Below are 16,669 nucleotides of genomic sequence, written 5' to 3'. Positions count from 1 at the left end.
GCTTGTCACCAGGCTAGTGTGCGCGGAGAGCATGGGCCGCACGAGGTGAGGAGGGAGTACCGGGGGCGGAGCCTGAGCATCTGACATCAGTAAGGAGCCCTCCATCGCTCGCCCTCCCCCGCGCCCCCCCCCTTCCCCTAACCGCTTGCCTGGCCATCCGGGGAAGTTTCAATTTTAAAATCGGAAGGGTGCAGGGTGGTTGCTTGCCGGGCCGGCGGGCCCCCTAAGCCGCCGGTCCCCGTATCCCCGTAGCAATCACACCCACTGCACGCACCATCTATAGTTACGCCACTGCGTCTGGGCCTCGGGGCCGGTACTGGTGTCCCCTTAGTCCCTCCCCTGGCGCCGGGCCTGCTGGGTACACATTGACAGATATATTGGTTGATCAATTGATCGGCCAATATATCTGCTGCCCGTCGGCCAGTGTGTACCCGCGATATGCCAGTGAACGTCGTCGTTCACCGACATATCGCATTGGCTGTGCTGCACAGCCGATGGACAAATATGTTTGCAGACATATCTGTCCATCGGCACGTGTGTACGGGCAGTCTGCAGACCGCCCATACACACACAGCGGCAGCCACGGGGAGGGGGGCGGGACATGCTCCATCCTACTACCCGACATGGCACGCCCCCGACACACCCCCTGGCTACCGGGACCCGCAGCCAGACACAGATGATGGCCGTTCAGAGTGTATGAACGACCATCATCTGCAGATCACTCAATCTGCAGATATATTTGTATAGTGTGTACCACCTTAAGGGCCTTATTTATCAACTCGTTTTACCATTCTCAACGAGTGATAAAACTCATTGCGTAAGATAATGGTGCTCTAGGCAATCAGCTCCCATCTGTCATTTGGGATTGCCGGAGTAATTCTTGTGGGGGCCTTGGGGCAACTATGTTGTGGGAGCCCCATCAATAAAATTGCCACGGTCTCACGCAGAGACTACTATGGCCCTGATTCAGACCCACTCGCAAGCGGCTGTCCGCTCGCAAGTGGGTCGAGGGAGCTCCGTTGTGCGCATGCGCCAGACGCGACGAGCGAAGGAAAGTCCTTCGCTCGTTGTGTCTGAGCAAAGGGGGCGTGCTGTCGATGTTGATTGACAGCACGCCCCCTTTGGTGGGCGTGCCGGGGGCGTGCCTCCCTGACGGGGGCGTTCCCACGGGAACGCCTCCCGTCAGAAGCCGGCCCACTGACATCAATAGTGATGTCAGTGGGAGTGATTTTGGCTCTGATAGAGCCAAAATCACTCCGGGGCTTGCGGTTGAAAACCTCAACCGCAGGCTCCGGCTCGCAGTTTCGATGGTCGCGATGGTCACGACCATCGCGGCCATCAAACTGCACGCTCGTATAGGCTGTGGGTGGTGACCCACAGCTATACGAGCGTCCAGGAGGACGCTCCATTTTTATGGAGGGCGGCCCTCATTCAGAGCGTGCGCTCTGCTCAGAGGGTATGGCTCTGAATGAGGGCCTATGCCCCTTACCTTGTCTCTTGAGGTAGGAAAGGAGCAAGGGACAGAGGCCCTGATTCAGAGCCGGACATTTTGACAGAGCGCTCGCTCTGAATCAGGGCCGGCCCTCTTACTATTTGGAGTGGCCTCCCGGCCGCTCGCATAGCTGTGGGTGACCACCCACAGCTATAGCGAGCGGCCAAAATGATGGTCGCGATGGTCAAGACCATCGCAACCATCGGGCTTGCGACGAGATCCTGCGGTAGGGTCTCGCTGCCGCAAGCCCTGGAGAGCCAAAAGCACTCCCACTGACATCACTAGTGATGTCAGTGGGGCCATGGGAACGCCTCCGTCTGGGCAGCAACGCCCCCGGCACGCCCACCAAAGGGGGCGTGCTGTCAATCAACATCGCCAGCACGCCCCCTTTGCTGCGAGACCCATAACGACGGCTTGGCCGTCGTTATTCAGGTCTCGCGCATGCGCACGACGGAGCCGGCTCCCTCGTGCGCATGCGCACTTGGGCAACATCGACCCGCTTGCGAGCGCTCAGCGCTCGCGAGCGGGTCTGAATTAGGCCCAGAGGGAGAAAGAGAAAGAGGGACAGGGAGATAGAGAGGGAGTGAGAGATAATGGCCTGTATTCAATTACCGGCGAAAAATCCCGGACTTTTCGTCTGCCGGACTTTTCACCTACATCATGTGTTTTTGGGGAAAACACCTCCCGTGAGCGCAACAGCTTTTCGCCCTATTCAATTCCAAAGGACGCGAAAACGGGGCGGAACTCAAACAGGCGAAAAGTTCTGTCAGATTTGGGGAAATCAGCCTGACACCCCCCAAAAGATGCACTGACATGAGGGATCACTATGGATACCCCCGACTATCCCTGCTGAAGGCATTTTGGGTAGTTAAATTATCTCAATAGCTGCTAATTAGCATCTTTGCATAGGTGGTGAAGAATAGCATTTTGCATTAATTTTTTGTGAAAATAAGTTGTCCCAGCAAAATTGGGGTACATGAAAATGAGTGCTATCATATTTTAAAGTTGATAAAGTGAATTTTTAAAAAACTTAAAAAATCCACCTGCCGCAACCATCTGCAATCAAAAAACACCTGGGGAATACCTGGGGACCCCCCTGGAGTCTATTTCGCTACTTTTTAACTTTGTCCCCCAACTTTGTTTTTTTTCGCCCCCAAAACGAAAGTACTTTTTTGGGGTGTTCTAAAGTGATTTTTTTTCATTTTTTTTATGCAGTGTACCTTTGGGGGACTGTACCAAGGGTGCTGGGGGGTTTCCTGAAGTGTGCACCCCAAAACCGCAATTCTGCACTTTTTTCCGACCCCTATTCATAGGCAAATCTTTTTCGCTTATTCCAATGCATTGACTTTCCGCCTAGGTAAAAAGTCTTTAGAATTGAATACGGGGATAAGTTGAAACCATCGAAAATGACGTCATCGGCAAAAAAGTATCGCCGAGACTGACTTTTCATTTAATACAGCCCAAAGGGAGAAAGAGAGGGGAGAGAGAAAGGGAGCCGGAGAAGAGGAGGGAGGGAGAAAGAGGGACAGGGGAGAGAGAAAGGGAGATGTAGAAGAGGAGAGAGAGAGGGACAGGGAGAGAGAGGGAGGAAGGGACAGGGAGTTAGATAGAGAGGGAGGGACAGGGAGTGAGATAGAGAGAGGGGGAGAAAGGGAGAGAGAGGGAGCAAAAGGAGAGAGAGCAAGATAGGGGAAAAGAGAGAGAAGGGGAAGTGAGGGAGAGAGAGGGATGGAGAGCGAGAAGGAGGTAGGGATGGAGGAATGGACTGTGAGAGCGTGCACACACTACCTGTTGCAGCATCATCTTTCTGATAGGGGCGGGCACTTCACAGCATTAAGCCCCCACCCCCTACCCATAAAACCACAAATCGCAACATTATGTCAGCGAGGGGGCGGGGCTTGCATAGTCAGCCATGATTGGGTCCATCAGTGAGTGTGCTGTGTGATGGTGCCAGGAGCCAGCCAGGGAGAGTCCAGAGTGGCCAGGTTCCGGCCAATGTTTGCGGCAGTGTGGAGGTCCCCAATGGGGGGCCCCTGGGCAACCGCCCCACCTATAATCCAGCCCCCTCATGGCAGTGAGTATATCCATAACTCCCAACACAAACCCCTAACCCTTCCCCTAGTGCCTAACCCTAACCTTCCCTCCTGCAACCTAACCCTCCCCCTAGTACCTAACCCTCCTTAAGATTCACCCTCCCGCCCCACAGCCTAACCCTCCAGTTCCTGCAGAATGTCAATAGTTCATTGGCACTATGACTGCACTTCATTAATGCAGTTTTTTATATTAAATGAATGTTAAACAGTCAATTTACTGTATTTATCTTGTAGCTACAACTCTTAGATAAGCATGGAAGGAATTAGTTGGATCAAATGAATTAAGATGATTTATATATAAAATATAACCACTGAGTAGTAAAGGATTACAGTAAGGGTTAGTTAGCAGCAACCAAATGATCTCAAAATCTTTTTCTCCAGGACAAAGAAGGCGGCTTCATTGTCAGAGATTCCAGCAAAGCTGGAAAATATACTGTATCTGTGTATGCTAAGCCATCAGGGTGAGTTAATCTTTAGAAACATACACAACTTAATGGTTTATAAAACTTTTGTTATAAATGAACCTATTGTCCTCTACAGGGAAGGAATAATCCGTCATTATGTTGTGTGTGACACCGCTGGAAACCAGTATTACTTGGCAGAGAAGCATCTTTTTTCCTCTATCCCAGAACTGATCACATACCACCAACACAATGCAGCTGGTAAGGAAGCACCATTTATAGCAGGGATGGCTAAGGAATCTCTTCTTCATTTTAAGTTTTACAGAAATAGTATTATTTTCTTTAATTTAAAGCACACAACTTCAAAAAGTAAAGTATGAATAACAAAAAGTTTTTATTACTGTATTGTCAGTATGCAGGGGAGGATGGAATTTAAATTGGCCCTGGAAAAAAATCCAAAAGTGACCCTATGTAGGCATGGCCAAAAACAAAGGTTGCTGAGGCTAGCAGGCTATTAGTCCCAGTACCAGAGACGAAACTAGACTTTTTGGTGCCCTGTGCCAGAGAGAGCATTAGCGCCCCCCCCCCCACACACACACACACATTTTTTAAATAGGGACATAAGGTAATGCACCTGAAAAAGGACCATGGCTTCATGGGGAAGGGCCAGTGGAGAGATAGGGGCACTCCTGGGGATAAAAGAAGAGGAAGCTACAAGTAAGAATGATAAACAGGAAAATTGACAGACCCATACAGCGGCCCCTGCCCTGCGCTGCCCTGTGCCATGGCACAGGTCGCACTACCCTAGTTACGGCGCTGCCTAGTACTAGCCGCATCCCAGTGAACGCCATACAGCAGGGGCGGACAAACTTTTGGATGTGGTGATCTACTCTGAAGGCCGAAAATGTTTTGCGATCTACTAAGTAGTGGGGGGTGACGTACACAAAAAGGGGTGTGGTCTTGCAGCAAGTAAGGGTCATGGGGACTGTCCTGACAAAGTCTGGATGGTTGTGAGGTATGCAGGTAATGGGTGCCATCCAGGGCATGGCAGCCAGGGAATGGGTGATGACCACCTGGCCAGGGCAGAAAGGGAACGGATACACACTGACCACCCAGTACAACTGCCCTCTAAAACTATATTATGGGCACTGACCCTTCTACACACATCACTCATCCCACATTTTACACAGAGTCCCCCAATCCCTACACTGACCGGGCACACACCACTGGGACTGAGCTGTGTGACAGGGAGGAGGCCTGGAGTCAGGGGCACTTACACATACATGTAATGCACTCACCCTCTGGAATCGCGCTGGTGTCTCCGTCTCTCTTGCCCATGGCAGGCACAGCAGATACCGGAATATGCGGCTTCAATGCACAGCAAGCCAATAGAATCAGCCTTATTCTTATTGGCTGCTGCTGATACACCTGACGCTGGCGGATACATGACACAGCCGCAGCCTCAACCAGCAGTGACTTTGGCGCAGCAGACAAAAAGAATCAGCCTGATTCTCATGGGCTGCTGCTGGATGTCCACCACGATCGATAGGTCGAGTGTCCACAGTTGACAGGTCGATCATGACCAACACATTGGCCATCCCTGCCATACAGCATACCTCCCAACTTTATTGCAATGGAGATTGGGACCTTTGCGCAAGCCTGGAAAAAGTTACTGCCGCGCATGAAATATCATGCCTGCGAGCCACTGAGACTGACCCAGGGGCTCAGTGGGGTAGGACAGGGACCCACCGCTCTCCCCCGGGCCGAGACATGGCGAGCACTGGCAGCCAGCTGCAGGTGCTGGCTAGGGACTGCCACAGGGAAGAGCACCCTGGGAATAGGGGGGGGGGGGAGAGAAGGAATGGAACAGAGACTGATATGTCTCAGCAGCAGCGCACCGCCTCCTGCAGTACAGCGGGAGATGCCAGTTACAAGCAGAGATTAAAAAAAAAAATAACCAACAGGTGTCGGTCCACAGGAAATCCTATAGACAATCTGCCCCTGTAAGTTTGGTAGTATCTTGTCACCCAGGTGATAACAAAAAGCTGATTTCTTACTGAAATTATCAAACATGCTAAAGAGTGGAGGGTATGGGGTCTATTTGCTAAGCCTTGGATGGAGATAAAGAGAACGGAGATAAAGTTCCAGTCAATCAGCTCCTAACTGCCATGTCACAGGTTGTGTTTGAAAAATGACAGTTAGGAGCTGGTTGGTTGGCACTTTATCTCCATCTAAGACTTAGTAAATAGACCCCTATTTACTAAGTGTTGGGTTGTAAAACCTGACACCTCTGTTTGTGTACGGCAAGTCTGACCAACCGCAAACACTGCAGCTCTCCTCGCACGCAGAGAGGTCTCATGCTGTGAAAGCAATTGCAATGGCTAATTTATGCGCGCCCAGGAAACAGTGTTTGAACGATCAGACACGCCTGAGTTTGCCTAATCCCTCCCCGTTACCAACCCCAAACGCTGACTACCTGTCACTCACTATGGGGCATATTCAATAGTAATGATACTGCCTTTGAACCTCTATACACCCCTGCCTATACCTTCTGATATCCTGCCTATAAACCTCTAAGGATGATACTATTTTGCATACGCAGTTATACAGTAAATAAAGACTCCAGACCTAGAACCTGTGGTTCCAAAGCACAAAGTATTATTCAAGTAAAAGTACAGTCAGTTACACGCTATGATCTTAAATACAATTTTAGCGCAAAGGAATTATACAGACCCAAGTACAGTTATACATACGCAGCGCTCTGGACTAAATGTAGGCATCAGCAAGAAACCCCTCGTCAATCAGCATTCAGCACGAAGACTAGAAACCCAGGGTCAGAGCACACATATTTATACCCCCCAGAAATAAACAACACAATAGAGAAGTTTGTTGCTAATACCATTGGTCCTAAAGGAGAGGGCATATGTTACAAGGCATCTAACAGGTTGGTTCAAATAGACACAGTCCAGCCTCTAACAACTGGTGGTCTCTGGTTTCCTGCCTCATGCAAATCCTAACAGTTGGTCATATAATGTACATTTTGTTGCTTGAAGTCTCTGCGGTCCATAAGTTGAGAATGCCTGTTGCGATCTCTACATCGATGTTAGCGGAATACTGTTGAGAGAGTACGCATCAGTACAATACCAAACATGGCTTACTTATCACATATAAAACCTTAGTTACAAAATAATCTTTATTTCATAGCAATTATAGTAAATGTGCATACTTGAATCTTATACCTTAAAGCTTATGGAACCTTGTATGTGAATATGCAATGTGTGAGTATGTGGGGTTTGATGTAAAGACGCTAGTTAACTTGGGGCAGATGTGTGTGCATGAAGCTAATATTCAGCGTTTTCATACAGGATTTTATGGATTCGCTAATATGCGACTACTTAACAGCGCAATTGTGCGTATTAATGTGTGTATGAGAAATGGTGTAAGATGCAATCGCATGATGCTAATAGTAATATCGCCACATGTACTAAGTGTGAGTTTATCTAAAATGGCGCTTGGGCGGCCATATTCGCAAAATGGCGTCTTGCGATCTCATTTCCAAGATGGCGTTGCTGCGATTCAATTTTAAACTGATCTTGTCTCAGCCAATAATCCAGCTTCGACAGTCCACCCTTTGATAGCGAACAACATGCTATCACAATCTGATTTTAAAATATAATCTTTAGGCTTACATTTATATACTATTTAGTGTTATTATGGGATGGCACAAGGTGGTTCCTAATCCATCAATAATGTATCTCTGAGTGGGGACATAAAACTACAATGATACGCACACCGCGGATCTTGGAAGATCATGTGAAAGGTGTGGGGATACACCAGTCCTATAAAGGCAGTCTTGAAGGGGAAATTTGAGACTTTACATTATCTGAGGTGTTTTAAAATAACATTTCAATAATACATTCTATGCATGTCTAAATATAATACATTAAATGATGGTATTTCCTAGTTTAGGGTTGTAATGCAGTTCTGTATTTACCTCAGTATTCATACTGACCACCATCATAATTTCGTTCTTTCGTTTTACTCTATTTTTACATTTTCCACACTTCAGCACAATAGGAACACACCGGACACATATGCCAATTATTATGATGACAATCAGTATAAGGATTAATAATTTGCCTATGCTGGCGATCACTTCCTGGACCCATTCCCCTAGACCTGAGAACCATTTCACTGGGTTCAGCCATGAAACCCATCCTTCTATCTTCTCCCCTACTTCAGCCACTGAAGCATTATGGTTCTTACGAAATTCCCATTGTAGCTGCAGAATTTCATCCATCTTCCGGTCTATCACTTCCTTAGGGTCGCTGGTATCATTGGTGACATAGGTGCAACATTTTACTCCAAATTGGGTGACCAACGTTACGCAATACCCTCCAGTAACAGCAGTTAAATAATTTAACACTAGCCTGTGTTGCACCAGTTCTTTCTTGTACGCTTGCAGTTCTCTCCCTGTATGCCTGAATGTGTCATCATACATCTCGGTGATATTATCTATCAATTTAGCAAGTTCCTGAATATATCTAAAGTTTAATGTACCCCGAGCGATCCTGGTGGGATCCAATGCGACTAAAATTTGAAAGCCAGTTGTCTCACTAATTAACTGAGTGGCTTTATGCACGTCACCAGGTATCATATTTCGTTTGCCTCTGTGTTCATATTGCGTGTGAAGATATGGTGATGGTGTGTTTTTATGTATACCAAGCATTTCAACATGTGTGAGGGTCATAACTTCTGGGACTACTCTTCCCAGGTAACACAAACCTTCGGAACTCGGTTAGAGCCACTTATACGCTTTTCTTCCACATATAAAATATACATTATCAGGGAGAACATAAGGAATGGTATGCATCATTATCTCAACACATTTCCCTTGCAAACAATCCTATTTCTGGGTCTTCCATCTGGTACATGCAAGTCTCTGGCACAATAACCAGCTGGCACCTTACCAATAATTTCTTTGGTGGAACTCAATGTATACCGGTACCTAAAATGTCTCCCACTAGATTTAATTGAGCGTAGCAGATCATGGTTTATGGACTCATTATCAGCTCTTTGTGAGAAGGTCATCATCTGATTATTCCCTGTCACTTCCTAACTCCCAGGTTTATTGGGGTTGGTTATGTTTAAACACAAAAGTGATCTATCAACTTGGAATTGATAGAGTTTGGATGAGAGGAATTTTCCATCCAATGTTTTCCCTTTCTGTAATTCTAAAATTTCCGTGATATTCAGCGGAAATGGCACCAACCCTACATTATGCTGTCCCTGTGGCACATGTGAACACAGCCAGCAATCAGTTTGATTTAACACTTTGCCTACCATGCTATGATAATCCTCTAAAGGATACCCACCCCAGTACGGGTTATATTTAGGCTGGCACCATTGGATACAGTTCTCATCAACTAGGGACCCACAAAGCTCACAAATACAGGAATCTTCAGACGATAGACCTCCACACCGTCCCCGAGTATCCGGAATAACAGCTCTCTTAACAATAACAGTACTAAGATTGGTCAGACACTCCCCTGATTGGCATTGCACTCATTCTGACTCCACTCCATCAGCACTGCCATCAACTCCCCTCTCCACAATCAGTCCCCCTTCACAGAAACAGGACATTCCCGAACCGACCAGGATGGTGACCACTCTAAAAGAGAACATGAAAATGAACACAGCAGGCCTGTCCATTGCCACAACAAGACCTGCAGATTTCTTTTAGTTCAGGTATCTCACTACGACCTTTTCAATCCTCCCGGAACAAGCTCACGAGCGACAGGTCCACGCTATCAGCCTTGTCTCCGACTCGTTTCTCCACTGGTTGGTTGACCTTTTTGCAGTGAGTGGAATGGACCCAGGTATCTCACTCAGCCACCTTCAAAGATGTAGTACTTGTCAGCAGCACCTGGTACGGACCTTCCCAACGATCAGTCAAACAACCTGAACGCAAGAAATTTCTGATCATAACATATTCTGCTGGTTCAACATCATGACAGTTAGTTTCAGGCATATCATTGGACAACAATTTCAGTTTCTGCTGCTTTTGTTTTAACTGCTTACTCATTGATATAAGATACTTTACAGTTACCTCGTTGTTACCCTTCAAGTCTTCCTGTGGACTTATAATCAAATGAGGTTGTCTACCAAACAGTATTTCAAATGGGGACAGATTTAGAGGGGTCTAGGAGTGGTCCTTATGCTATGTAGGACCAAAGGTAACGCTTCTGGCCATCCTAGTCCAGTCTCTGCCATGATTTTACTTAGCTTATTTTTAATAGTCCCGTTCATCCTCTCTACCTTGGCACTGGCTTGCGGTCGGTAGGGGGTGTGAAGTCGAATATTAATACCCATTAGCTTACACATATTTTGAAAAACATCACCTGTGAAATGAGTACCCCTGTCACTCTCAATGATTTTAGGGATACCGTACCTGCATACAAATTCCTGAACTATTTTCTTGGCAGTAAACACAGCAGTATTAGTGGCCGCTGGGTAGGCCTCAACCCAATTAGAAAATACGTCAGTGCACATCAATACATACTTAAGATTCCTGCAGGGTGGTAATTGGATGAAATCAATTTGTATCACCTGGAAAGGTCCATCAGTCGGTGGAATGTGGGATGGTTCGGTAGGGATTGCTTTCCCTATGTTCTTCCTCAAGCAGGTCAGACAGGACATTGCTATCTTTTCTGCTTGTGAAGAAAAACCTGGTGCGCACTATATGCTCTTACCAACTTGCACATACCTTGCTTACCCAGATGAGTCAGACCGTGTGCTGCCTCAGCCAGGCTGGGGTAATATGCCTTGGGGGCTACTGGCTTACCTTGTCCGTCCCTCCAGAGCCCGGAGGACTCTTGCCCACATCCCTTGGACTTCCAAATGGACTTTTCCTGAATTGAACACAAATTTTGCATCTCAATTAATTTCAGCATATCAATTGTTTGGAAAGACATAAATTTTTCAGTGGGAGAAAACATTTTTAACCCTGCTGCCCATTTTGCAGCTTCATCGGCTTTGTTGTTGCCCAATGACACTTGGCTTTACACTTGATTACTGCCACCGATTTGGGCAGTTGGATTGCTTCTAAAAGGTGTTTTATGTGTCAGGAATGTGCAACTGGTGTGCCTGCTGCTGTCATAAAATTTCTCAGACGACATAGAGCCCCGAAATCATGCACCACCCCGAACGCATACCTCGAGTCAGTGTAAATGTTAGCAGATTTGCCTGCTGCCAGTTCACACGCTCTAGTTAGTGCTAGAGCGTGTGAACCAAGAGGTTTAGCTTCTATGATGTCTGTGTCATTTACAACAGCATAACCTGTACATAATTCACTTGTCTGTTTGTCTATGACAACTCCCATCCGTGTAAAAAGTCACATCTACATTTTCTAAAGGTGTGTCGTGCATGTCAGGTCTAGCAGTAAAGGTCTGATTCAGATATTCCATACAATCATGTGTATCATTATGTCTGCTGAACTCACCCCCCGCCAGCAACTCGTCTCCTTCCACCCTTTGTACATCATGTTGTACATATGGTAAATACGTTGCTGGATTCAGCGTGCTGCAACGTTTAACAGTGATGTTTGCAGGTGCGATTAGAGCTAGTTCCCATTTGATAAACCTAGCCGAAGAGACGTGTCTGGTTTGAGCAGAATTCAGCAGAGCAGATACAGCGTGGGGAGTGTATACAATCATATCATGACCCAATACTACGTCCTCACTTTTACTCACCAATAGAGCGGTAGCTGCTATACTTCTCAAACAGGTGGGGAGTGATCTCGCCACAGTGTCCAATTGGGCACTGGAGTATGCTACGGGCCTACTGGCATCACCATGTTTTTGTGTAAGGACACCTGCAGCACAGCCATCGGCTTCCGTACAATACAAATCAAAAGGTTTTTCATAATCAGGTATTCCCAATGCAGGTGCTTTTGTCAGACTATCCTTAAGATTAAGGAAAGCCTGCTCTGATTCCTCTGTGTGTATGACACGATCGGGCTTTGAGGAAGCGATTAAGTCCTGTAAAGGCAAGGCCAAAATAGAAAAACCTGGGATCCACATTCTACAGTATCCACACATTCCCAAGAAGGTACGAATTTGCTGTTGATTCTGCGGCAGTGTCATGTTCTGTATGGCCTGGATTCTATCATTTGTGAGATGTCTTAACCCTTGGGTTAGGCAGTGTCCCAAATATTTTACTCTGGATTGGTATGGCTGCAGTTTGTCCTTAGCCACCTTGTGTCCTGTATGCGAGAGATGAAGCAACAAAAGTTTAGTATCATTCAAACATGACATAAACGAATCAGAACACAGCAATAAATCATCCACATATTGAATTAGAACAGATCCATTGGCAGGTTGAACAGATTGTAAACAGTCGTGCAATGCCTGGGAAAAGATATTGGGGCTGTCTATGAAACCTCGGGGCAACCGTGTCCATGTATATTGCACACCTCTGTATGTAAATGCGAATAGATACTGACAGTCAGGGTGGAGAGGCACAGAGAAGAAAGCAGAACAGAGGTCAATGACAGTGAAATGTGTTGCATTTGGAGGGATCTGCATCAGGATGACAGCTGGATTTGGCACTACGGGGAATTGGCTCTCTACTACTTTATTAACACCTCTAAGGTCTTGTACCAGCCTATAACCCCTCCCACCACTCTTTTTCACCGGAAAGATGGGACTGTTGGCTACACTGGCTGTACGGACTAAAATTCCCTGTTGCAATAGTCGCTCAATTATTGGAAACACCCCTAATTCTACCTCCTGTTTTAGTTGGTACTGGGGAATTTTTGGAGCTTGCCTACCGCTTTTTAAATTTACCATTACGGGGCTTAATGGTAAAAGGGAATCTGGAATTTGATACAACATTTGGTCTACCTGGGATGGATTTTCATTTAAACTGGTAGAGTGATACATTATCCTTTGGGGAGTGTTGAACATATCCCACACCTCGTGCACAACTCTCTCGGGGATATCTAAAAATACACCATCAGGGGTGCAATATATAACACATCCCATCTTACATAATAAGTCTCTGCCCAGCAGATTAGTAGGAACCGCAGCAGCCAAAACAAAAGAATGCCTGGTATGCAACGGCCCAATAGTAACCTCTGTGGACTTTGTTAAAGGATAATGTTCCACTTTACCTGTTACACCCATTGTTGGTACTGTCTCGTTGGTCACCTGTAAATTAACGGGAGATTTTATCACTGACCTGGTCACCCCTGTGTCTACAAGAAAAGGATATTCAGTACCAGCTACATCAACCATTATGACCGGTTCTTTCCTAATACTTCCCGTTAACCTGACTATCTGTAGACTACAGGTATGACCTGACCCCTAGCGTTGGCTACCATTCTCCAATAAAGCATTAACGGCCACAATTGGAGCTGGTGCCTGCTGGACATTTGTTGTTCTCTGTGCATATCCCTTATGGGGATATCCAGGTACTCTCTGGTTTGAGGGTCCTACCCTTTTTACTCTACAGTTTTTAATTAAATGTCCTGGCTGGTTACAATTAAAACATATTCGTGGATCGGATGAAGACACTGGTTGTTGTGAGGTTTGAGCAGGGGGGAAAGGTGGTGGATATGGGTAGGGATATGGAGGATAAGGGTATTGTGGGGGATATGAAGTTTGTGAGTAGTGTGGGACCTGTGGTTGTGTAGGGTTAGTAGAATAGAGCTGTGTTTGCTGTTGCGTGGGATTAGTGAGGGCATATAACTGTTCAGGTGTAGATGTGTGTGTAGATACAAGTGTGTCTGTTGGCTGTGATGTTACCGTCATTCCTTCCAGAGCTTGAATACTGACAGCCATTAGTTTTTCGCTCTGGGTCTCTCTCTTCTTTGAGATGTTCTTATCATGTTCTATGGCAGATTCTATGGCAGATTCTATGAGTGTATCTATTGTGACTTCCCTCCAGCCAGGTTGTGAGGTCTGAACCCGAGTCTTTAAGTTTTCCGTAAGACAAGGAAATGAGTACCGTGACTATCATTCCTCTGTGGTGAGTGCTATCTTTAATATCTTCTATCCCAGTGTACTGGGTGATAGCCTGCATACTCTTCTGCAGATTCACTCTCCTTTTGCTTTATGGTGAAAATTTTGTTCCAGTTAACTACTACCGGAAAATATATACTCAATTGAGTTACAATGCAGGAAATGTTACCTTGGTTTACTTGGTCTGGGAACGTCACCATCCAATACACAATCCGTGATAAATTTTGTCACGTCGGTATTGCGTGGTAGACAGGCCCTTAACACCACCCACCAATCTTTATTAGTTGGCTCATGAGAACTACCCAAATTCCTCAAAAATCTTCGACATTTGGCTAGTTCCTTTTTGGGATCGGGGAAATCATTTATGATGGAATTTAGTTCTGCTCTTGTCCAAGGACAATGTATTACCACTTTCCTCGTGGGCACTACACCGTTCGCATCTGCATTTCCATTCGGAACAGTTATTGTCCGAATGGGATGCAGACCGGTAGCGCTGCTACCTTTGACCTTGTTACCTTGCTGGGGGTTTAATCTGTTGCTGCTACGTATGGTATTAACAACTTCCTCTACGGGTGTAGAGGGTGTTAGCACTTCCCTTGCTGTTACCGATGGAGATGGCGGCACCACTCGTGATTGTCGGGGCGTAGTATCTATCATTTGTACAGCATGGGAAATGGCAGACATTACAATAGGCTCATCATCCACATCATGAAAATTTTCTTTATAGTTGCTTAAGAGAGGGTACAAATTGCTTGTTACATTTTTATGGGTATTTTTGATAACTGTACTTGCTCCTCCATCCACATAAGGTGGGGTGGTGCGCGTGAACTGCTGGCAATACCTTCCACAACGCTACCTTGCTGCACGTGCGCGCCATTTTGCAAAGACAGTCAAGATACTTTCACTTACCTGCGAACGTCTTGGAAAACAGGCGTATTCGCAAACCTTATGGAGGACCTCTAGACGCTTCCACTCACCTACGGAAGTAAAGGCCGCTTCCGCTCAGCAATCCCTTTTTGACTACTTCTCAACTGCTAGGGGACAGCAAAGTACCCTTTGTGTTCCAGTTGATTTTGTCCACTCTCCCACCAGCTCACAATCACAATCTAGCCAAGATTATGTGGTTCAATTATAATGTTCAAATAAGCCTAACAGATCACACACATTGATTACTGACCGCTATAATCACGCTGGGGGCCGAACCCTAACAAAAATAACAAACCATACACCTATTTTGTGTAAAGTAAACGGTAAGCTGCTACCGAGTCACTAGGCCAACTCCTGCGCCTAGCACTTAAGGGTCCTACGATACCCTTAACATTTAGGTTTCGTGTTACACCCTAAACAAACACTCACAGTTACACACCTTTTTCCTGTGCAGAAAAATACACGTTAACCCAGATATTTAGCAACAATTGATAATGTAAACTCAATGGCTTTGTTTAAACATGTGGCAGCACAACCGGAAGTACGTATACGCTATTGTGCGACCAGTCGCATACACAATAATGCGACTACCACACAACCGTATGACAACCTTTAGCTGCGTACACAAAAGTGCATCTTTACTGTGTGCAAAACTGCAACTCAGCCGCGTGTTCAATACTGCGGCACCCCTTTAAATGTTAGGTTCTATCAACAAAGGAAAACAAACTTTTTCCTCTCTTGTCCCTGGATTCTCGTCAGCGTCCCTGGTTCACACGAAAACGGGTAGCGATCTCTCAGCACCGAGCGGTTGCAGGTAAACCCTGCATGTGGCCACTCCACCCTTTGGTGAGATATCGATAACCGTATGTGCCGTGTGAGTGGGTAAGTGACTTCACTACGAGCCCCCAACTAACGATACTGCCTTTGAACCTCTATACACCCCTGCCTATACCTTCTGATATCCTGCCTATAAACCTCTAAGGATGATGCTATTTTGCGTACGCAGTTATACAGTAAATAAAGACTCCAGACCTAGAACCTGTGGTTCCAAAGCACAAAGTATTATTCAAGTAAAAGTACAGTCAGTTACACGCTATGATCTTAAATACAATTTTAGCGCAAAGGAATTATACAGACCCAAGTACAGTTATACATACGCAGCACTCTGGACCAGATGTAGGCATCAGCAAGAAACCCCTCGTCAATCAGCATTCAGCACGAAGACTACAAACCCAGGGTTAGAGCACACATATTTATACCCCCTAGAAATAGACAACACAATAGAGAAGTTTGTTGCTAATACCATTGGTCCTAAAGGAGAGGGCATATGTTACAAGACATCTAACAGGTTGGTTCAAATAGACACAGTCCAGCCTGTTGCAATCTCTACATCGATGTTACCGGAATACTGTTGAGAGAGTACGCATCAGTACAATACCAAACATGGCTTATTTATCACGTATAAAACCTTAGTTACGAAATAATCTTTATTGCATAGCAATTATAGTAAATGTGCATACTTGAATCTTATACCTTAAAGCTTATGGAACCTTGTATCTGAATATGCAATGTGTGAGTATGTGGGGTTTGATGTAAAGACGACGCTAGTTAACTTGGGGCAGATGCGTGTGCATGAAGCTAATATTTGGCGTTTTCATACAGGATCTTATGCATTCGCTAATATGCGACTAGTTAACAGTGCGTATTAATGTGTGTATGAGAAATGGTGTAAGA

At 46.0% G+C, this 16,669-nt stretch overlaps 1 protein-coding gene across 1 annotated transcript in view; it reads left to right on the top strand.

Moving 5' to 3' along the window:
• Positions 1-16,669, top strand: part of BTK (Bruton tyrosine kinase) — a 172,239-nt gene that overhangs the window by 111,058 nt on the left and 44,512 nt on the right. The window contains exons 10-11 of the mRNA XM_088466793.1: positions 3,967-4,046; positions 4,126-4,247. Coding sequence (XP_088322919.1) covers positions 3,967-4,046; positions 4,126-4,247 — 202 coding nt within the window. The remainder of the gene's footprint in view (positions 1-3,966; positions 4,047-4,125; positions 4,248-16,669) is intronic.

This window comes from Taudactylus pleione, unplaced genomic scaffold, assembly GCF_031769625.1.
Source record: "Taudactylus pleione unplaced genomic scaffold, aTauple2 ptg000009l, whole genome shotgun sequence".
NCBI lineage: Eukaryota > Metazoa > Chordata > Amphibia > Anura > Myobatrachidae > Taudactylus > Taudactylus pleione.
Note: the sequence above shows the minus strand (reverse complement) of the source record. Positions and strands in the feature narration are given on the sequence as shown.